We start from the raw sequence: 22,677 nt of genomic DNA, 5'->3' as shown, positions 1-22,677 counted from the left end.
GGAACTCACTTTTTCAAAGCAACATTGTTACAGTTATTTATGGCCTAGGTATTCAACATAAAAACAGAGTTAAACAAACATATACACAAAGTCAATCAATAGTTATAAAAACAAAATAATGTCCGGGTCAGAGGTGAACTCAATACGATGTTGCGAATATGATGACAGTGTCAGAACGTGTCCAGGGAGAAATACGGCGATCAAATCAAGGGCACTTCCTGTCCACACACTGCTTCCCCCCTTCCTCATACTCCTGTTTGGAGATCCACATCTGCTGGAAGGTTCCCTAGGAGACAACGGTCACATTTTCAACCCCACTTAAATACTAATGTCAAAAGGTTAGCTAGACTGTGACAACTGCCTGGTATGTCATGATATCAAAAACATTTTGCAATTTTGTTTTCTGATTAAAATCAATGTGTTAAAAGTAAATTACAGAAATGAAACCCTAAACAACAGCTGTTAATGTGCTCTTGAGCAAGGCACATCACTCTAAACTGCTATAGCAATTCACTCTATTTATTGTCCCAAAAGTAAAATAAAATATCAACTGCCTTTACTTACTAGTGATGCCAGGATGGAGCCTCCTATCCAAGCACTGAACCGTCGCTCCACTGTTGTGTTGTTAGCGATCAGCTTCAGCCTCATGCTCTGTAGATAAGACACCATGTTAGACTCTTTCTACGTTTTCTTTCTATTTTTTTCAGTTTATTTGCTGGACAAGATGGCTCTATACAAAGTGATGCATAAGGCAAATAAACATAATTTAAAAAAGAAAAGAAAGGCATTTCAAGTTCAGGAAGGCAAAAATGAAGGAAAATAGGTAACTTGTGAGAAATTATAGTGATTATTGGTGTGTCAACAAACAACAATTTGTAATTAATAAAATTATGAAAAGCCACCTTACAGGCATTTGCAACCATGATTATTTTTGATCAATATCAAGTGACAGACATGGCAGCATTGTCAAGTACTCACGGGAGGGGTCTTCTGAGAGAGTTCTCTGTTTAGTCGATCAGTGAAGCCCTGAATAAGTGTGTTTCCTCCTGTCACCACCACGCTGCCATACAGACCCTGAGAGAGACACCACATAGTAAGCAATTCATTTCCCCCCCACATAATACTGAGGGAAAATGGCATGATGAGAACAGAACTAAAAGGACCATACCAGTGGTCTGGCAAGTTTAGCCCATTGTCTATGACTCATGGTACAGTATACTTGACATTACAGCTGACCTTTTTCCAAAGCATACTGTGGTTTGTTTGATTTTCAAGGAAGCCAAGTGTTTTCCATTCTTTAATCGACTGCCCCCCCCCTCCTCCCCAGGGGTCTGTACTTGGTCCCGTTTTTCCTCTATACCAAATCTCTTCACGGAAAATGACAAATGTATTATCTCACATCACGTGACGTGGTTCACTTATTTTCAACAAATGTTTGCCTATTATGACATGCTTAGAATAGGGAGGGTAGGGTTATTATGGTGAAAGTATGGATTGATATGAATAGTCTACCCGACAAGTCCCTGGAGAAAAGATTGATTTATAAATAAAATTCAAACCTCCATGATTTACAAGTACTGCATTAATCGTCACAATAACATTTAGACAACAGTGACTAAATTATTCAGGTAAGTTCAGTAACATTTTAATGACTTTGGATAACAAACAAACACAAAATCTAAAAATAAAGCCATTAATGGAAAATGGGTCCATATTTATCCACGATACATGGCCGAAGCTGTGAATAGCCAATGACAAGATGCTGGCATGGTCCTTTTAACCACATGAACCCTAGTGTCCCAATTATGGGCATGTCATACATATTAGGCCGACAGTCTGCAAAAATAACAGATTTACAATCTTACACTGTGAGCTTGTAGATTTTCTAAAGGTAGAGACCCCGATCAACACAGTATAGAGGGTTTCAATGGTACATGAGCAGCTTCCCATGAAAAATGTTAGTGCAATTCCAACTAGAGCCTGTGATTCCATCAACAGCCACATGTCCAGATGGTCACCCAAACTGCACCACATCATTTGTTTTCGTATCACACTTAATGCCTAAAAGGGCCTAAATCTACACCAAGTACTCTATACTGCAGATGCAGAATAGGAGATATTTTGCTGCACCCCAAACCCACGTTTAAAAATCCCCTATAATTACCGGTCGAATGTCGATATCACACATCCCCACGCTGGTGGTCACCACGTGGCCAACTCCTAACATGGTGTTACCAGACAGACCCTGTGGAAATCAGACAACATACAGTTTTACAACAACGGAATGGACCTCTTTCACACCAAAAACAATGATTGACAAGACAGATAAAATATATAAAATTGTAAAACATTAACTGCTAAAAGAACAATCTAAAATTAACCCATGTTCTAACCTATCCAATTTATTCCCCTTTTCATGACTGGAGTCGGTCTAATAGATGAATCCAATTTGCGTTCACTCGGTGTACCCGATAAGTGTTTGACAGAAAACAAAAACACTTACTGTGCTATTTGATAACATCAACCTTATTCTGGATTAAGCAATAGTTGTATTGTAGTTCATTCCGAGTGCCAGAGATTCTTACCTTGGCATTAGAAGGGTCAAACAGTCCCTCTGGGATCTTAAGTCTCTCTGCCCCAAAGTCACAGTTGTAACCATTAGGCAACTCATAGTGAACAGTGGGCATCTGGACTGCTACCCTGAGGAAAGGAAATTGGGTTAGGTTAACCACTTTCAACCAAATACAAAATATCTTCCCCCAAAAAAGGGAAAATAGCCAATTTACAAGCTCACGGTGCAAGGCGTTGTGAGCTTGTAGATTATCTATTTTCGCTACTTTTGCAGGACACTGTCGCACAAAGTATGAAATAGGGCTGACATGGTTTTAAGGCAGTAACAACTCTGTGAGCAACTATGAATACTAAGAGGTAAATAAAATGTATCAACCCGTTCTTAATTTAGGTTTGCTAGAATTGAAATCGTCCAAAAGAGTCACATAGCATAATATGACTGACATATGGTTTAAAGATTACATTCCATAACTGTCTTACTGTTCATCATATGGCGAGTCTGACACCTGCAGCACAGAGGCCTGGAAGTCCTGGATCACAGTCTGTAGATGGCAGGGAAGAAAAACCAGCACATGATCACCACAGCACTTTTCATTCACAGCAGAGCTGTCTGGTCTCAAGACCACATTTTGATAGTCTCCATCTCGCATACATCTTTCCTCGTCTTGAATTGGTATCTGGAGCACATCAGTCCTGTCCTGGCCTCACTTCACTGGCTCCCTGTCAATTTTAGAATTAATTTCAAGGTCCTTTTTATTTGCTTTTAAATCTCAAAACAGGCTTGTTCCACTATACCTCGCTGAGCTCATAGATCCATACACTCCAGCCAGGGCCCTAAGGTCTGCTGATCAGTCTCTACTGATCGTCCCAAAGACCAATAAAAGGACATGGGGTGGCCGCGCTTTTGCTGCTGCAGCCCCCACGCTTTGGAACGACCTCCCTCTCCCCATCCGTTCTGCCCAGTCCATTGGGGTTTTCAGATCCCTCCTAAAAACCCTCTCTGGCTTTTCTGGCTCTCTGGCTTTTAATTGTCCTTGATCTGCTGCTATTGTGAGCTAATAATGCACTGCATTTGTCTGTGCGCCAATGGGTGCTTATTGATGCGTTGATGCTTTATTTGTCTCAACCTTGTACAGCACTTTGGTCAGCTTCCGTTGTTTTAAATGTGCTTTATAAATAAAGTTTGATTTGATCTGGATTCTTTCTCCACAGTTGACTACTGCAGCTTTAGGAGATTTAATGTGAATATATGGGTGCCATTTTGGTTTTAGTTAATTCTCAGATTCATTCTAGAAGTCATTACTTAATAACGTAAGTAATCTATGCATACAATCGTGAGCTTTTCCAAAGTCAATCAAATGTAATTGCACAATACCTACTGATCTACAAGCTCAATAGTATAATACATGCCTTATACTTTGTTTTACAATGGTGACGTGTGAAAATAGGGGAGACAAAACACCCTATCTACAAGCACACAATGTGACGTGTTGTAGATCAATTATAGGCATTGTGCAATTATATTTTATTTAATTAAGTGGTTAATCTGTCCAATCGATTTAGCCGATTATAAGAAATCTTTTTTTTTTGTCCACGAGCAGTCATCATATAATTTAACAGTACAGAGACATGTTGCTTACATTACACATGTAGTTATGCCAGGAGCGCGTAACTTGAGGTAGTTTCTCTTTCTTCTTCCAGCTAGCCGGTGCGCCCTCACGCACAGCATCCTGCAAGGACAAACAATGTGGTTTTGGACAGTGGCTAGTCTAAGACAGCAATGAAGTACGAGGGCATGGAGGTGAAACACACCTAAGACCTGATGTCACTCGTTCATCCCCTGGGTCACGGAAGTAATTTCTCTCTGGAGAATAACATTGGGTCATCTTAGAATCGTCTCATATAAGAATTGTGGTCAAAAAAAAAAATATGTGTCCCAGCGCTATTGTCAGGGAGGTGGCTCTGTATCGGTTACGATAGTCAGTCACTCATATTTGATACAGTCCGTTTCTGGCGAAAACTCAATTAATTTGCAGCGGTAACGTTAGCGTTTTCTCGCCGCCAGTTGATGCTTCATACCCATACGCGTCAAAGCCATGCTCATTTGTTTATTTTTGGAACACAGTTGTTATGTGGCGTGATATTAAACACGTCTATGGGAATTCAGAATGGGGGGAAAAAACATGACCCAGGTAGGATGCGTAAATTACGTCAGACTTTGGTGCTCTATTGCAGGTATATACAGCACAGATGCACACAGCCATTCTGACATGGGCACATATCACTAGAGCAGTTATACAGCACAGTTACGCACAGCCATTCTGGGTACATACAGTACATATCACTAGTCTAATACAGTTTACAGCTCAGATGCACACAGCCAGTCTGGGTCCATACAGTACATATCACTAGTACAGTTTACAGCTCAGATGCACACAGCCATTCTGGGTACACATCACTAGTACGGTTGTACAACACAGATGCACAAAGCCATTCTAGGTACATATCACTAATATGGTGAACCAGATAGTGCTCCTGGTCTTTCTTTAAAGCCATACTGTGCAACTTTCATTTCAGTAGTCTTATTTTGGCAACACCTACTGGTAGCTCTGTGTCATTACAGCATTTGTCAATGGGGAAAGAATGTTCCTAGCACACAATGATATTTTGGAACACATCATCAGAAACAGTATTTATCAATACATAAATAAATTATACACTTCCGGTGCCTATGTAATTTTGGCATGAGTTTTGGGAGCTGACAATCGTGATTAAAATTAAACAGTGTTGTCAAAAAACACATTTACCGTATGTGGAATGTTACTGTGACAAATATACCAGTGAAAGATGAGATCAAAAATTACTTTTGTTTAATTGAATCAATTACACAGTATGGCTTTAAGTCTGTTTATATTAACTTGTGTTGAGAGTTGCCAACACCATTGCATGCCAACATAAATCCAGAAGACATGTTTGACGAGATCATCATCTAGAAATACGTGTGGTTTAAATGACAGGCATAGGATGAGCATTATGTATGTATACAGTATACACAGCATGTGGGTATATCACAAACACAAGCTCGACACACAATGGATCTGTTTGCAGCGTGCAAAATCTCCTTCAAAAGGGCCAAGCCTAGAAAACATATTTGTGAAATAAAGTACTTACAATACACCTCCCACCACCGTGAGATAAATAGTCAGTGAGATATGAAAATGGTTTTGACTTACTTTAGCAGGTCTCACCTTTGATGCAATCATGTAAGGAGGGACTATTTCAACACTTAATTCCTGAAATAGCTCTCTACATTGCATGCTCATAAAGTCTCCAGCCAGGGGTGACTTCACAATGCCTATCAGAGGGGAAAATAAAACAAAGTTATTAGTCGTTGTAGACAGAGCACAATTAAATATCTTCCATAAGGCGATCTTTTCCAAAGAAACCCTGGCGTCTCTATTTTGGTCATAGGTGAACCTTTACAAAAATAATCTATTTGTTAATTTCTTTCAAAAAATAGCCTAACGCATTTGCATTACGGTGTGTCAGTTAATTTTTTTCCCTAAAAAAATGATTGAAAATAGATCTTAAGAGTTTAAGCTTTGATTTTACATAACTATACAAACAATATAGTATGTAACAGTCTTCTACAAATACTTATCTGTCCTTTCTGGCCCCAATACAATAGTTCTCTACATTACCATTTCCTCAAGTTTCAACTAAAATTATTTTATCGATTTCTTGGCAACAGTCACACTCTCACACACACAACCCACATCGTATTTCTATACCAATTTAGGCTCCTGCAATTCTGTCTTGCGTTTCACTGCAGCCCCTACTCAAATGGCTTCCGTGCAGAAAGAATAGATCTTGAGGTTGAGCAACAATGACAGCCATTTCCTGATACACTGCCTCCAAAATCCCTTTCTTGAACATTCAAGGGGATAATTTGGGAGGTGGGTGATATGATATCAAAGCTCATTCCAAGGCTCTCCTTGCATCTTCCTGCATCCGTCTTATTGGATAAGCATCCGTTTTATTTTTTATTTTAGCAATACAGTATACAGTACGGGACATTGGTTGGTTATTCAAAAATAGCAGATCTACAAGCTTGCAGCGTGGCACGAAGTGACGCACTGTGAGCTGTGAGAATTTGTGAGATTTTTTTTTGTACTCAAATCTTTGCTTCTGGGGGTCCCTGGAACAAAATATTTTGAGATGGAGGTCGGCGGCCAAATACATATAATTTTGGGGGTATACGAAAACTTTTGAGAACCACTGATATAGCAACATAACATGATTCTTTCAGAAAAAGGTTAAGATTTAGAAGACATTTGTAGAATCGGCCTCAGGTCTTAACTCATTCAGTGCCACTCGACGTCTAAGAAGTCCGTTGTATCATAAGCCCTGTGCCACTGGACAACTAAGTCTAAAAAAAAATGTTTTTAACTTCTTATCATTTCAACTTTATTGAAACAAGGTGTTATGACCATTGTGTTTCATTGGAAATTCCTTAGTGTGGCAATTTTCTCAGTCATTGCTGAAAAGATCACCCGAGCCTATAGATGGGGACATAGAGTCATTAGAGGAGGTGCACTTGCACAGCAGGCTTGAATCTCAACATTTACATCAGTTGTCAGTGAACCAAATTAACCAGTGAACTAATTAACCAAATTAAATCACCTTGCAATAGACACTGGAGTAAAGGCTAATACCCTTTAGACAAGCGTCACTCAATAAAAATTACATTCTCAACATGATGACAGTCACCTTGCTGCAGGACATAACCGTCGTGCACAGGGATAGCTGTGGTGTGTGTGGCCCCACTGTCCAACACCAGGCCCGTGGACCGCCCATTGGCAAAGCTGAGATCCTCAGAGTCAAGGAAATGTTACAGTAAATATTTTGACGGACAGAGATCAGATATCAAGTCTAAAGAGCCAAGTTAGATCCTTCAATCTCCTATCATATGAAAACTGATAACCTTTGATCAAATGTGAGCTTTGTTGCTGTGATTGCACTGCAGACGGTAGGGAGTGATGTAAAGGATACGATGACAGCACCGCTGTTTTACAAAGGAAGAAAGCAGGAATGTTGTAATGCTCGAACATCAGTTCCGTCAGCTTCTCCCGCTTCGCTCGCGTGTTCCACTGCAGACACATGGAACAGACCATAGTACCATTTACATTAGATCACAGTATTCTTTGTCAGATTCCAGGTACACAGGAGGATAACAATGCCAAGTACATAAGGAGTTTTCCATGATGATTCTTTGAACAACATACACTAAGAACAAATGGTCTCATATAGCCCCTCAGTTTTGAAAGGCATCTGCCATATTCAGTATTTTAGCAGCCACTATGACATTTTAGAGTATGCTCTGAATGATGACTCACAGAGACACACTAGGTCTAGTTTACCAGGATTTGACTGCTTGAAGATACAAATGGTCTATTAATTCACTCACAGCTCAAATAACCAGTGTTGATCAGGCTTATACTTACTGAAGCTTCTGACATGAGCACTGGGTGCAGACTGGGCTCGGACTTGAAGTGCATCTTATAGGTGTGATCTAGAATGGCCTGGAAGCTGTCCCAGTCCTCGACTACACAAGGGGTGGAACAGAAAAGAACAGAGAAAATTGATTTAGGTATAACTGTTGCTCTTGTGCTTATACTTTTATGTTCTGTGTGCTTTTTCATGTCTTTCTATTGCATGCAATGAGGTTTAGATTGTCTGATTTGGATACAACTTGATTTCCAGTGTAAAATTACTATTGCTGTTGTATTTGTGTCCCATGCAAAAGGAAGTCGTGTCCCCACCCCAAACACCTTGTTGGAAAAGAGATTTTAGAGTTCTTTAACCATATGTTATCAGTCAATCTTTATTTCAGACTATAATAGGTCCATATAAAAGACAATACAGGGGACAACACAACAAAGACAAAAAAACAAAAAACATGGAAAAGACATCTAAAAACCATACAGACACCCTCTCCAATGTCTCCAAAAAACAAGAAGAGTACCTAATGCAGCCATTATAATTCCATTTTTTGAGTCCTTCATCCTTGTCATAAAACTGTACATTAGATTTCCGAGGACAGCATCAAGAGTGGGAACACCACTGTTTACAAACAATTGGCTAGCACTTGTCCACCTTGAAAGCCTCAGCAGGATTATATGCAACCCACAACTTATTATATTTACCTTTACTGTAGCTGCAGAACAAGTGAGCAGTATACAGACAGTGGTGTACAGTAAGCTTTAAAAGGGCGATCTTGACATCATCAGACATTAAACATATAACATTTATGTGACAACTGACATCATGTTGGCTTGTGCATACACTTTACAGTACTGTGTCTCTGAACATCATCATCACAGAGGTCATCCCTAATGATGTGACCCAGATATTTGACCTTGTCTACAACATTGAGCAGTGAGCACCTTGTCTGCCAGATAAAAAGAGGGGAATGCTGCCTTCCGATCCTCCTTAGTCTTCATAATCATGACTACACTCTTTTTGGGATTAAACTTGATATCAAACTGGTGCTGTATAATGTTTGGTTTTGCTACAAGTCCTCATTCATGAATGAAGGAGGACATTTCATTTAATGTACGTTTAACGTCACTGCCAACAGTTTAGCCAACAAAACCAAGTGACCTTGAACCTCATAGGCACATGCCTGCAGAAGGACCAACGTCACACATAAACGTGCACCTTTTGGCATCATCATTGGGTCAGATGGCAGAGAAAATAGAGCAGTGGGGGATAATTTGAGCGACAAGCACCAATGTTTCAGGTCATCTCTCTAAGGGGGCCTGCAGCCCCACAGCTCAGTTCTGCCGCAATTAAGATTGGGGTCACAGTCTTCTCTAAATAGACCCACAGCTATACCCCTCCTGGACTGGGTTTTTGATTAGCAAAGTCAGCTACACTGTATGTCAGTATGTAGGAGCACAATGCTTCATATTCAGTGATACTTCCGAGGGGACAGTGCGCTCTAGCAAGCAGCTGTGTGGTTAGACCAAGTACAACAAAAAAGGATTGTAGGAAGTAAACATTTATTTGTGTATGTTTTTGAAATAAATAAAAAAAATGTATATATATATATATACTCACTCTCAAAAAAGCAAACGTGGTCAAATACCACAATAATTGGGTAAGCAAAGTGAAGAAACAGGAGATCTCTTAATCATAATGAATGAATATTGTGTTTCCCAACTTCCCCCAAAAAACTGAATAAAAGCACCAGACTCTCAGACGAAAGCAATGTAGTGATTATACTTAGTTGTCATCTTTAAAGAAACCAATGGAGGAGGCAAAATGGATATGTTTATTTTAATCTATTTGAAGCCAGCAACAAGATGGTAGGATTTTTATTCTGAGGTTACAATGATAATGTTGAGAGTAGTACTAGGGCAGGGAAAGGTGGCAAAAGTCTGCCATATCAGTGCAATATTGACCGAAAATACAATGTTGGCTGTAATTGGTTCTTCATCAGACCAAAATGTCACAAAAAAAATTGTCTATATCCATTCTCACATGCTTGCACATCACAGACGCTAACATGCACAGTTGTGGAGTTCTACAATGCTCATTTAGAAATGTCTTGTAATAACTGCCGACTATCTGTACCACAACAGTTAACCGTGTGAACTGTTTTCAACAATCAATATAGGTCTCATTCTGGGTTGGCAAAATGGGCCATTGTGTCACATTCCAAATTCTAGCTTTCTGTGTCAACTCCTTGGTTAAACTAGATTTGTAGGTGTTACAGTCTTTGTAGGACTACAACAGCTTATCTTTCAGTCTGTGAAAGCTACTATAGGTCTCTGCACGTCATTAGAAACTTATAAACAAACCAGAAAGGAACCACAGAATGTAACTAATTCCTATATATGAAAACAGGCATATAAAAAGCTTTAAATAAAAAGGAAAATATTTTGGAAATTAATATACATTGATCTGTGACAAAAAAACAACACTCACTCATGCCATTCTTGAGCGGCGACATGACCTCCATGTTTTCTCTGGGCACCCTCAGCTGGTTGGTGTCAATGTAATAGGTGGTCCCGCTCTGCTTGCTCTTGTCTCCATCCGTCTCCATCGGAGTGCTGCCATCCTCTCGGTCCACAGTCACACCGATGACCGTAGGAAAGTCCGCCTGAACCAGGCCCAAACCCGAAATAAGGACAAGATGAGTCAGGACAAGTTCTATAACCCAGTAAGGTGAGTTTAGATGAAGTTTGTGTTCATTAAATATCTACAAGATCAGTTTATGCTTTTGATATAGGATAACAGGGAGGGGGAGAGACGATACAACACAGGTGTCCAGCCGAATCGAACAAGTGTTGTGATTATGTGGTCGACACAATATCCTGTAAGCCTCAACATGTCAGTGGTATCATTGACGTGATGTACCATAATATCTCTGCCCATGTTGTTAGGTAACTGACTAGCTTAGCAGGCCAACATTATCACCATGAAGTCCATAACTCCAGCTTTTAGATTCTTTCCCTCCCCCAGAGCCAAAAGAGAGGAGAGGCATATAATGAAGTTTGTTTGTCAAATGTTTATTTTATATCCTCAAGGCCAGGGCTTTAAATCCTTGTGTACCATATATAAGGAGTTGCTGTTGCGGTAGTGTTGAGAGTGTGTTCAGCCACCACCACCACCACCATTTCACGAACAGAGACTGTCTGAAGTGTATCTCCGCGATAATTGGCTGAGCAGAGGTGAATCTGAGGTGAACACTGGCTACTGACAGAGGATCTCATTTGCTGACTCTTGCGTACGACAGCAGGGATGGCAACCTTTTTACCTTTTTGGTGTGAGACATGTCAAAAACATTGTTTCACGCTCTCCAAGAACATCTTGCACTAGGGCTCATTTCAGCATCGACACTGATGTGTGTGCAAATCAAATTTGTGATCAGTACCGCTTAACAAAGTACAGCTTTTGTTGGGTACAAAAGGCAGCGTTTATGCCTTTATTGATAGGGCAGTAGTTTGACAGGAAATGGGGAGAGAGATGGGGAGTGACATGCAGAAAAGGACGTCGGGATTGGGACTCGAACCTGCGGTGCACTGTCAGGCTACTTGCCTGCTACTTGCCTAGGTGCCCAGACCGCTACGCCAGCGGTCCAGGCCAACATTAATGTATTTTGCGTATGAAATGAAATGGGTAAACAGCTGCTCCTACACCTTCGAAATGTTTGTTCCCATAAGACCCCACCATCCCTCTTTTACAAATCAACAACTGATGCACTACCATTTAGTATAGTATATGAAACAGACAATCTTCCTGGGACACAGTAAAGACACGGAGAAGCAAAGATCTTAACTCAATTTATGCCACCTGTCTCCAGAGTGACAGGTCCTCATTTTTCTGAACATGGCGTTCTCCTCCCGTGGGAAAGTAAAGTCACAGAGGAGGAGAAGAAGATACATAGTTATTAATCAGGTCATTTTGCCTGGTCCACTTACCTTGGGACAATCTTCTCCCGCATAGCCAGCTCTTACTGAATACGAGCCAATATCAAAAACCAGAGCTCCCACCTCATCTGTAGAAGAGACAATAGTGCAATGAGACAAACATACAGCGCAAGACCTTACATTATACCGAGATGCAAGACACGTCTAAAAAAACGCTCTGGGTGTGTGCAAGTCAGTGTATCTGAACCTACACTATGAAAGACATGCGTGTTTGGGACATACTCCTGCCAGTGCCATTGACTAAGGCCTTAGAGCTGGGCCCCAACACAGCTCAGTGGCTGCCTACTGCTCCTAATAGTTAATATGGGTCAAATACAGAGGATGGATATGGGGTATGCAATGGGTCTTGCATTAGAGGTACCCAATTGATTGACAACAATGTAACCACCTTTTCACCAGTGTGTCATCATCATGCCATGTAAATCACGTCATTTCAGCTGGGAAATTTCAGCTCAGTGTGCAGCTCATTCAATGATCACCACATTCTTGGTAGACACATATTCTATGATAGGAATAGATGGCTTTCCACAATCAACTGACCAGTGTCAGAAAGCAACATGGAATGATTATTGGGAACAAGGCGGTAGAGGTGTGCATAGCTGAGCCTTGTTGCCCATCACCACCAGATGACGTCAGTGTTCTGGGACATGTCCACTGCATTATGTCAAATATACTGTAGAGATCTAATCCTGATTGATTGATTGATTGATTGATGTACTTTATTTAGTAAGACATGAGAACAACAGTACATGGAAGTATAAATTCACAATACAAGGTCTACTAAACTGGAAGACTCATAAAAGCACTGAGCTTGTTTCAAATGAGTTCCCCATGCACACAAATCATGATGACATATAAGAGACAGACAGATATACACAACTACTATAGAATGTCATACAATCCTCAATGTGTAATTATCAATTTGTAACTCAAAGACTGTACAAATGTAACCAAATGGTTCCAGATGTGTACACTGACACTCTCTCAACCCTGGCCTAGATTTTTGTTGTAGTAACTTTCACTGCACGTTGTTGTAATTTGATGACACAGAGTACTGGGGTATTTCGGACGGCATCTTCATCTGATCTTACAGTCAGACAAAAAACAGACAGTAGTTGTTTGTTAATGGTCGTCAGGCCAGCCCACTTTCATTCATTCATTAGCCTGCTACCTGCTAATGGTACCAGGCAGTGTTGCCATGTCAGCTTATTATAAGCGTTTTCTGTAAAGTTGCTTGTATTAATATCGGTAATTGCTATCACAACGAGCTGAGCTTGTAGATCTGCCATTTTCAAATAGCCAATGCATATAGGTTTAAAGTGCTCATGTGGCCTAAGTTACTTCTTTAGGGCTTGTTTTCCTAGGCCAAGTTGCTAATTTCTCTCACAAAATATGGCAACGCTGGGTACCGGCTAGCTGGCTCATTATTAATCATAATTTAGACTAGTAAAGACGAGGCAGTTTATTTTAAAAAGAAAAACGTTGATAGCTACTATTCACTTATCTACTGTTTACAGTGAGTAAAGTACAAAACTGTGTTGGTTTCCAATCCATGTTGTTGTTAGCAAAGTTAGCACAGTAGCCTACTAAAGATGCTAGCTAGGAATATAGCATTACACGCGAACAAAACGGAACAACGTGGTTGATATAATGTCATGATATTTTGTAGTGTAATTGCCACTCACCGCCTCCATACACTCCGCCGCTCATCCTTTAAATGTTAAAACAAGGTCGTTGTGCTTATGGAATCTGTTACTATTACTAGAATAACAGCAGCGCTGCACGGCGATCACAACAAAAGAAATTCATTAACATGGACCAACCTAACATGGCGCCACCATAGAGTTAAAAAGGGGCGCCACACTAAAGGCAAGGGAGGGTCTCTTTCTTTGGTGTTTCGACCAGGTGGGCGTGGTTTTGAGGCATAGTTTTTCTAAGGATGGTTCTGTTTTAACCTCGCATCACCAGTCTTTCCACCTCGGAGGAAAGCCTGGTCTGCGTTCCAGAAGACAACATATGATCCGGTCTAGACCACGCCTACTGAAAGAAAAAAAGAAAAAAGAATCCTCTTTCCGGTTCTGCCTATCCGGTTTTGCGGTTTAAATGGAATAGAGTTTCCCCGTGGGATAATACCGACGCTAAATAGTCTCCGGATAGTGCACGCACATTTACATTTAAAAAATAAGCTAAACAATGCCGTATCAAGGATTTTATTAGCACGGACCTATTTTGGGGTGAGACGTCTTTCCGGTTCTGCCTATCCGGCCACTTTTTCTTTTTTTTTACTTCCGCTCCCGACCGGATCATATACCCGAAAATGGAATGCTGCCCAGGCTAGTTCTGTTTAGGCATATAATCACGCCCACCTGGGCGAAGCACCAAAGAAAGAGGGAGTCCCCTAAAGGCAGCTATCCAACCAGAATGTTTGGCCATGTCCGCTTATTATAAGTGACTTTGGGCTTGTTTTTTTTGGCTTGTTTTTTAAATTGTAGTTGCTTATTTGGGCTTTTTTCCCAATGATGTTTAAACCAGTGTTTCTCAGATATTTTCATGTCAAGGACCCCCAAATTAATATGTATTTGTCTGCGGACCCCCATCTGAAAATGTTGTGCCAGGATTTGTACAAGATGTGTGTTGTTAATATGTTTCAAAATATTCCAAATGTTTCTAATTTTCTTTCAAGATTTTTTTGCAGATCTACTGTGAGCTTGTATATTAGATGTAGAAATAGCCAATGTTTAAAGGGCGATGGGCTCGCTTCTTTTGGGCTTGTTCTCATAGACCCTGGTTGCTTATTTCTCTCGCAAAATCTGGCAACGCTGTTCACTACTTCCGTTTAGTGGTGACGTCAGTATCAAGCATCTGAGAGAGTTCACTGCAAAAGCCGATCAGAGCAGAGCTATTATACATTTAGGCTAAATAAAATATAAAACTAAAATAGTAGAGAGTTTTTTTTAAATATATAACTATATGGATTGGATTCCACAATGTTTAGTTACGTTTACAGTCGATGCATATTGGCAGGAGTGGACAGGTACACTTTATTTGATTGAATACTTTTAAGCAGGTATGGAAGATAGTCCAGTAATAAAACTCTGCTGATTGATTGATTGATTGAATACTTTATTAAACGTTTGCAAAAAAAGCACAGAGGTACAGTTTCATACAAATGGATAAACCCCAAAGGCCTATATGGCCTGTTTCCATTGAGGTCCTGTGTATAATTCAATGAATCGAGGAATACTATGAGGAATTGAGGATATCAACTGTAAATGTGTAAACTCACAATGGCAACACTCATTATCTCACACTATTACTATGAATCAATTAAAATAGTGGATGATGTGTCTTGGGCGAATTAGTCTCAAATTACTTTGCACTGTCTTTATTGGGACTCACATTTAGACAATGCTGCAGTCTGTGACCCTGTCAAATAATCACTGATGTTGTGTTAAAAACAATGTTTTCAACCTTTTGTTATTTACTTTAAAACTGTATAGTACACACACCAATCCACGGTGTTTTTTATTTTGTATTTTATTTTTTATGATTTTTTTTTAATCAGAGAGATTGTGCATCAAATATGATATAATTTAACCAGTTGATGGCACTGTAGTTCGAAGAAGCTGCATGACAGAATGATTCCCCGGCGCTTGGGTTTTTGATCACAAATGTAAAGATAAGTTTTACCAGGAGTGGGGTTTGAACCCACGAGGACTATTGTCCATTGGATCTTAAGTCCAACGCCTTAACCACTCGGCCATCCTGGTGCCCGTATATCGTCTTGCAATTGCTTGTTCAAACATCTGATCTATAAGCTCGTTAGACTCTGTTACATCTACGATCTACAAGCTAACAATGCGTCGCAATGTGACGCGTGCGACGCGTTATTGTACGTCAGCTGTTTTTGGCCAGGCAGCAACAACAGCGTCGTCCAAAATGATTGAGGTGACATTTCTAGCCTAGGACAATAGAGAAAGCCAAGATATTATGTGGTCTTGATATATTTTAGCTACATTTTGCTCTTTGTAAACCTTTGGAGTGCTGATTTTATTTACCAGGAGTGGGAATTGAACCAGTGTTGACATATTTTGTGAGAGAAATAAGCAACGAGGTATAGGAAAACAAGCCCAAAAGAAGCAACTGGGTCACATGAGCACTTTATCGGCACTTTATTCGAAAATAGACAAGCTCACAACGCGTTGCGACACGTTGTGAGCTTGTAGATCTGCCATTTTCAAAAACTCTTGCTAAAAAAATTGGAATATTTGGAATATTTAACATTTAAACATTCTAACAACACAAATGCTCCCTGGCAACATTTTCATGAAAATATTTGAGAACCAAAAAAAATGGAAGCAAGCAAGTACACTTTAGAAACAAGCCCCCAAAAAACGCAACCCGCAACTACCAATTTTTACAAGCAACTTTACAGAAAAAGTAGCCCAAAGTCGCTTATAATAAGCCGACATGGCAACACTGAATTGAACGCACAAGGAAAAATATCCATTGCATTTTTAGCGCAACGTAACCCGGTCATAAATGATAAATCAATAATTATAATCAATATAAGCCTAAGGGTGCCCCAGTGACCTGGTATTGAATGAAGAGCGCATATAGGCCCCGCCTACCAAAATTATAGTCCTCTTGTCCTAGCTGCGTGGGATCGAATCCGACCGAGACTCTTTGCTGCATGTCATGTCATGTCATGTCCCTTTCTCCTGTCTTTCCTTGGAAATTAATAACGATCCATAACATTAGAATACAAATAATAAATTGTAGGCTATAGATAGGTTTTTGTGTAGGGAAAAAACAATAGGGAAATGGAAACGGCTGGGACTGGAACAACACAAGGACATAATCTGTTGATGTAAAGCTAGGCCATTTGTGGTAGTAGCCTACAACAATTATAATGAGAGAAAGCAATGCTTTTTTTTTATTGATTGAACACTTTATTAACAGTTTGCAATTTGTACAGAGGTATGGTTTACAGTGATTGTTAAAAGGATAACACAAAAAGCCCTAGGGGCTTGTTTCCATTGTGGTCCTGGATGCAGAATGCCCGCAACACTCCAGATTAAACAACAGTCTCAAGGTGCATGATATGGCTCAACTCAACAATATCATGAAACTGAGAAAACAGCCAGCACACACAGTGTATGTCCACATAGGTTTATTTGACCTCTCCATGGACAGTGCAGTGGACACGTTTCAACCAGTCTTCCTCAGCGTTGTCAAGCAACCAAATTATAAACAAATTTAATTTAATGGCTCATCATCTCTATAATGAGCTGGTAAAATTGTCTTGGTGAAATTGTTTTTGTTTTTAGAATCACCAGACTCACCTGAATAATATATGCATCATACTATAAATTCAACTCTTGCAGTGAGAGCTAATCAGCTGTATCACTTCATTCACAGAATGAGAGTGTATAACAACTGTCATTATCAAAAAGACAATACACTTCAGAAATAATCCTGTCTCTTTAATAGAAATACTCCATCTCCCATCCTCCATGCCCCCCCCCCCAACACACACACACACACACACACACACACACACACACACACACACACACACACACACACACACACACACACACACACACACACACACACACACACACCCTCTTCTCTCCTCTTCTCCCCCTCTCCCCATCAGCCCACTCCCTCATACACCAACTCAACTCTCCACTCTGTCGCTTTCTCTCCATATACAGCTCCTGGCAACATCTACTCTGAGCTGAGAGTAAGAACAGAAACACATCGCTCTCCATACTACTCACAATCCATGCACTTTAGGAGTAGGACGTATGCGGAATACGCCCACCTCCTCCCTGATCTGTTTTCACTGGAAAAAGGTAAAAAATGTGTATAAATAATATGCCTTGCGTTTCTGTGAGTTAATTAGAGTGTCCAGTGGTTTTGTTGTATTTCATTCGCGGGTAGCAGCACCATTGCTAGATTGAAAACTGAAATCAAAATAAGGGTACCGTAGTTTAATTTCCCTTTATAATACAGACATTTATTTATAATTTTTTCTTTTTTTGGAAATACATCCAAAGCAATGTTTTTAGCACTGAAAGCAGTATTAGAAGCTTGGCTCAAAACATGGATGGATGTAGAGGCAAAATCTAAAAAAATCATTGAGTGCTCCTGCTATAGAAATTACAATGTAATGTGACATTTTGCCAATGGGTTGGAAACAGACCTCTGTGTATGCTATAAAGTGTGGGTGGTGGGTGCATTTGATTTTGTTTTGTGCTATCAGATAATTAGGAGGTAATACCATGATCTTATCTAGTGTTTTGAACGTGGGGCGCCCCAATATGTCAACTCATAAATTATAGTCTAATATCACAGTGATTCAGCTGTGAGGTGAACCATTTGAAGAGGGCAGAATTAGCACACCAATCAAACAAGCCACAGGCATAAAGTCTTCGTGATGACATCACATGCACTGACATTTCTAAAGATTGGGAGTTTTCTATATGCCAGACTTGAATGAGTCAGTCACATTTGAGGAAATTTACAGCAAGTCAATTCATGTTCCTTGTTGTTTGTCGCACCTCTGATTTAAGGAAGTCACTGGGATTCCCCTGGACCGTATGCTCTCACTTCTTCTCTTTCCATTTCCTCCGCAACCTCTTCTCTCAAACCAAAGCTGAGCATCAGGCATACTCCTACTGCAGTTACTAATTCATTGATATTTTAAGCAATTTGTGTTGACATTCTTATTCAAAGTGATGTATCAAGAGATTGAGAAAGAATTTGAGCACCATGTGTCTTTAATGATGGGACACACGTTGGCTGTTGTGGGGATCGGTGCAATGACATTGCAGTTAGAAGGCCATGCTACAGCACCACTTGTCCACCACATTTTATACAATTATTGCAATATTACAATTATTTAACATACATGAAAAAATATATTTCAAATATTTCATTAAAACAGACAAATAGGAATTTTGTTTTTAAATGGACATCATTCAATTCTTCCATAGTATGTGTGCATGTTTCTGTCCAGCTGTATTCATTTGGATAGATACAGTACTTGGCCTTTCACATCGGCAAACTGGGATACACAATCGCTGTCACGCTTCTCGAGAGTGTGACTCCAACACTACATGAGAGGCATTATCACAGAAATGATGAGGGCACTTCAGCAAGCTGCCACTGTGACTGTCTCTCATGGGCCAACAATAGCATAACAACCATATACAGGGACAAAGTAAACGGTATGCAGTTATGCTGTAGTTTCTAGCAGATTTTATCGCCATCCACAGATTCCGCACAGAGCCTGACAGAGGTAGCCTATTCTCAACAGAAACAGAGCTTGAGAGTCATTGTGGATCCATTTTACATTTGCTAATTGGGGATTTTATGGTCTTGGTCATAAAAGATGTGTTGTCTTTTCAATCTTTGTTTAGTTATTGAGCCAGTTAGAGTCTGATTATCAAGTACTGTCATTTGAATACAATAGGGGAAAACATTTGGTCTGGAGAAACAAAAGAACATCTTTGCTATATTGCTATTTGGGACGGCTGTAGCTAAAAAAAGAAAGGAAAAGAAAAAGTAGCTGAGTGTGTAGAGAGGCCATCTGGTAAACAGAAGGTCACCGGTTCGGCTCCCAGCTTGCCCAGTATACGTGTCAAAGAAAGTGTCCCTGAGCAAGACACTTAACCCCTAACATCTACCCCTGAGTGCTCATCATGACCATCTGAGCAGCCATCAGCTGGGTGAAACTGAAACTGACCCCCCCCCCCACAGCATTAACAAAGGTCTCCCCTTCTCCCTTCCCTTCTGATCCAATCACAGCAGGTCATGTTCCATCTCAGAAGAAGTGCACCTATGCTTACAATAATGCATGTAAGAGGAAGCTGCTGCAGCTTCTAAATAGCATGAATGATCTAGAATCTCTCCACAGAGACGGGGACCATCATCAGAGTTGGTGGACGAGTGGCTGGTAAACTAGTCCTGTCTGAGCCGTGCCACTCCCAGTCAGCAAGCAAAACCCTGAAATTGTCCACATTTATTTTCCTCATTTGAGAGAGAAAGAGAGAGAGACAGATTGAGAGAGACACACAGATGGACAGAAAGAGGAAGAGAGATGTGGTGATGGCGAGCCCAGCAAGGCATGCATATTTTAAGTCACTTCAGTACTCTTCAAGAGGGGCCTTTTTTTCAATGATCCATTATGCATAGCAGCTCTGGTTCTCCCTGGTATTTCTCCTACCTTCTTGACGTCAGTTGCCATTTGTAAGGGTTGCCCTGGCAACGGCCAGCCTCCCCTGGAGATATGTCTGGCGGATAATACGGCCCTGATAAAGCCTTTTAAGGCTTTACTGTTGCTACATCTTTTAATTGCCTTTGATACACTGGAAGTATTACACAGAGGTCGATGAGGTGCATCGCCACACAAAGAAACAGAATGGGAATGTGTGGATAAAAATAGGTGCAGAGAAGCTGCTTTAGATTGACGTCCCATTATCCCCTCTTGATTCCATCACCCACGAATTGGGACTTGTATCTGTCCTGTGTAACTGATTTAGATATTATAGATATTATTGTATTTACTGTATTTCTTTACATTACATGTGCCATATACAAGCATGTTGATAATCTGACACTTGGAAATAATGTGAAGCTCAATGTGAGGTTATAACATTAATCAAATATTATGTCAAGATGATATCACATTCAAGTTATTCCATAGACCCTCACACTCCCAGCTGTTCTAGAGTACATTCAAATCTGTTAACACAACACAGGCCGTAGTATGTTTGCATAATGGACAGAGCAACAAATGAGATACTGTGCACACAAAAAGCTTGTACCTGTTGTGTATACAGGAAAATCTCTACAACGGAATGGAACAGCATACATTCAAATCATTCCACAGAGCTGATTTGAGTGTTACTGTACATTTAGGTCTACAGTAATATTAGTTGACCAGCTAGGTTGAGTATTCATATGCAAAAAGAAAAGAAAACACATTTCATGGAAGGACAGGAGACAGATGAGATGTGCTTAATTTATAGTCCAATACATGAAGCGCACAAAAAATATCAGACCTAAAAGCTTACAACATGTTGCATCGATGAAATATAAATTGGGCTAGACTGTACATTGAAGGATACCTGGTCCAAGCTCCCAGGGGCTATTTATAGAACAGGCAGCATGTGTTTTTTTTCAAACACCAGGCTATTGATGTGCTATTTTTACAGTGTCAATTCGTTCCCTCCCTCTCCTTTTGGTTGCCAAGCAATGGTGTAAGGGACCCGATTGGCCGGGGATGTGCTCTTGGACACCTTGACTCTGATTCTCAGTTGGCTAATGAATTCTCTCTCTCTGCTGCTCTCTAGAGAATAATGCACAGCAGCAATGAGAGTTTACTGGTTTATAGACATGAAGGATCATTTAAATTAGTTTCACTTTTCTTCACTAAGCCAAAATATGAACATGACATGGGTTAGTAGTATACAGTACAAAATGTGACAAAATCAAGGAATATGTACCGTAGGTACAGGTGTGATTCAGTTGGAAATTACTGATATGGTCATTGAGCAACCATACAGCTGTGGGTTTATGGATTGAGCAACTTCAGACATGAACTGAAAGAAAGCTTCTCTTGATCCATTCCAAAGTGATGTCATCCTCGGGTTATTGTCACATCTTGTTTTATTTTACAATACCTCCTTACTATGTCAGTGTATATCCTTTTAAAACGATGTAAATATAATGAATGCATGGATACATTTATATCAATCAGCAGATTGATTTTGATGAGCCGGAGACTTTTTTTTTAATAGCTTAAATATGTTATAATTGTGTTCTCAGTTCTCAGCCATGAAAATTGCATGGGTCTAAAGTAGGATGATTTAGGAATAGTAGGGAATGTGCCTCATTTACCACACCTTCTAATTCATCCCATATGAAACAGCAAATTAAGATTCTGAATGGGCATTGGTCATCTTCATAAATACGGATCCAGCTCTCCAAAGTGTTTAATACAATCATAATAGTATATTTATAAGGCAACAAAAGACTAAGCACTACTAAATAGGGCTTTCTGCTATCATCTCTAAATCCTAATCCTCATAAAGCATGTCAGTGGAAGTGGGATTGGCGTGCTTAATCTATTGCTGCCTGTGTGCGAATTCAATTAGGCTTCATCTGACCTCATGCTATTCCAAAAGGAAGCCAGGGAACTTTCATCTGTCCCTCATTGATTATGGCTCGTGCAGAGATAAGGAAAAGCCTATCCCACTGCTCTCTTTCATTGGGCACATTAAAAATTCATCTTTTCCTAATGGAGAGATCTTCTTCAATGAGCCTACTTTCCATTACATAGTGGGGGTGAGAGCACATAGTGGGGTGAGTGCACAATCCTCTTTGTCACAATCGAAAAGTTGTACAGCTTTATGTTTTGCGACATACTGACTACAGACTTACTGTAACTGTACTGTGGTGTTGATGCACACTGGATGTTATTGGATGCCCCCTTTTGCCATCTTTTGAATCTACATTGTACAGATATTAGTGCTCTTAGATGTGACTCAGTTTTATATAGTCTGGAAAATATTATGTTAGTAAATGATGTTGACAG

General features: G+C 40.1%; 1 protein-coding gene across 2 annotated transcripts; it reads right to left on the bottom strand.

The window, feature by feature from the left end:
• Positions 1–20: 20 nt before the first annotated feature.
• actl6a (actin-like 6A) lies at positions 21–13,901 on the bottom strand. 2 transcript variants are annotated; one of them, XM_084067607.1, is made up of 14 exons: positions 13,754–13,901; positions 12,060–12,136; positions 10,564–10,738; positions 8,076–8,176; positions 7,624–7,721; positions 7,342–7,436; positions 5,805–5,926; positions 4,212–4,301; positions 3,052–3,113; positions 2,586–2,700; positions 2,165–2,245; positions 979–1,074; positions 565–651; positions 21–286 (listed from the first exon to the last, which is right to left on the bottom strand). In XM_084067607.1, exons 1-14 carry the CDS (start codon positions 13,776–13,778, stop codon positions 206–208), a joined length of 1,305 nt encoding a protein of 434 aa, XP_083923733.1. In that variant the 5' UTR covers positions 13,779–13,901; the 3' UTR covers positions 21–205. The 2 variants fall into 2 exon arrangements, with proteins under 2 accessions (XP_083923733.1, XP_083923734.1); XM_084067608.1 differs by having other exon boundaries at positions 5,820–5,926.
• Between the last annotated feature and the right edge of the window lie 8,776 nt (positions 13,902–22,677).

The sequence above is a fragment of the Gymnoscopelus microlampas genome (genome assembly GCF_963454915.1).
Source record: "Gymnoscopelus microlampas genome assembly, chromosome: 9".
Classification (NCBI taxonomy): domain Eukaryota; kingdom Metazoa; phylum Chordata; class Actinopteri; order Myctophiformes; family Myctophidae; genus Gymnoscopelus; species Gymnoscopelus microlampas.
This window is presented reverse-complemented; position numbering and strand designations above follow the sequence as displayed.

Excerpts from the sequence above, each read along its gene's own strand:
- actl6a (XM_084067607.1), bottom strand. The coding sequence starts at position 13,778 with ATGAGCGGCGGAGTGTATGGAGGCG. Across the intron at positions 12,137-13,753 it reads CGGCGGAGTGTATGGAGGCG|ATGAGGTGGGAGCTCTGGTT; the intron begins GTGAGTGGCAAT and ends TCTCTTCTACAG. Across the intron at positions 2,701-3,051 it reads GACTCGCCATATGATGAACA|GGTAGCAGTCCAGATGCCCA; the intron begins GTAAGACAGTTA and ends TCCTTTCCTCAG.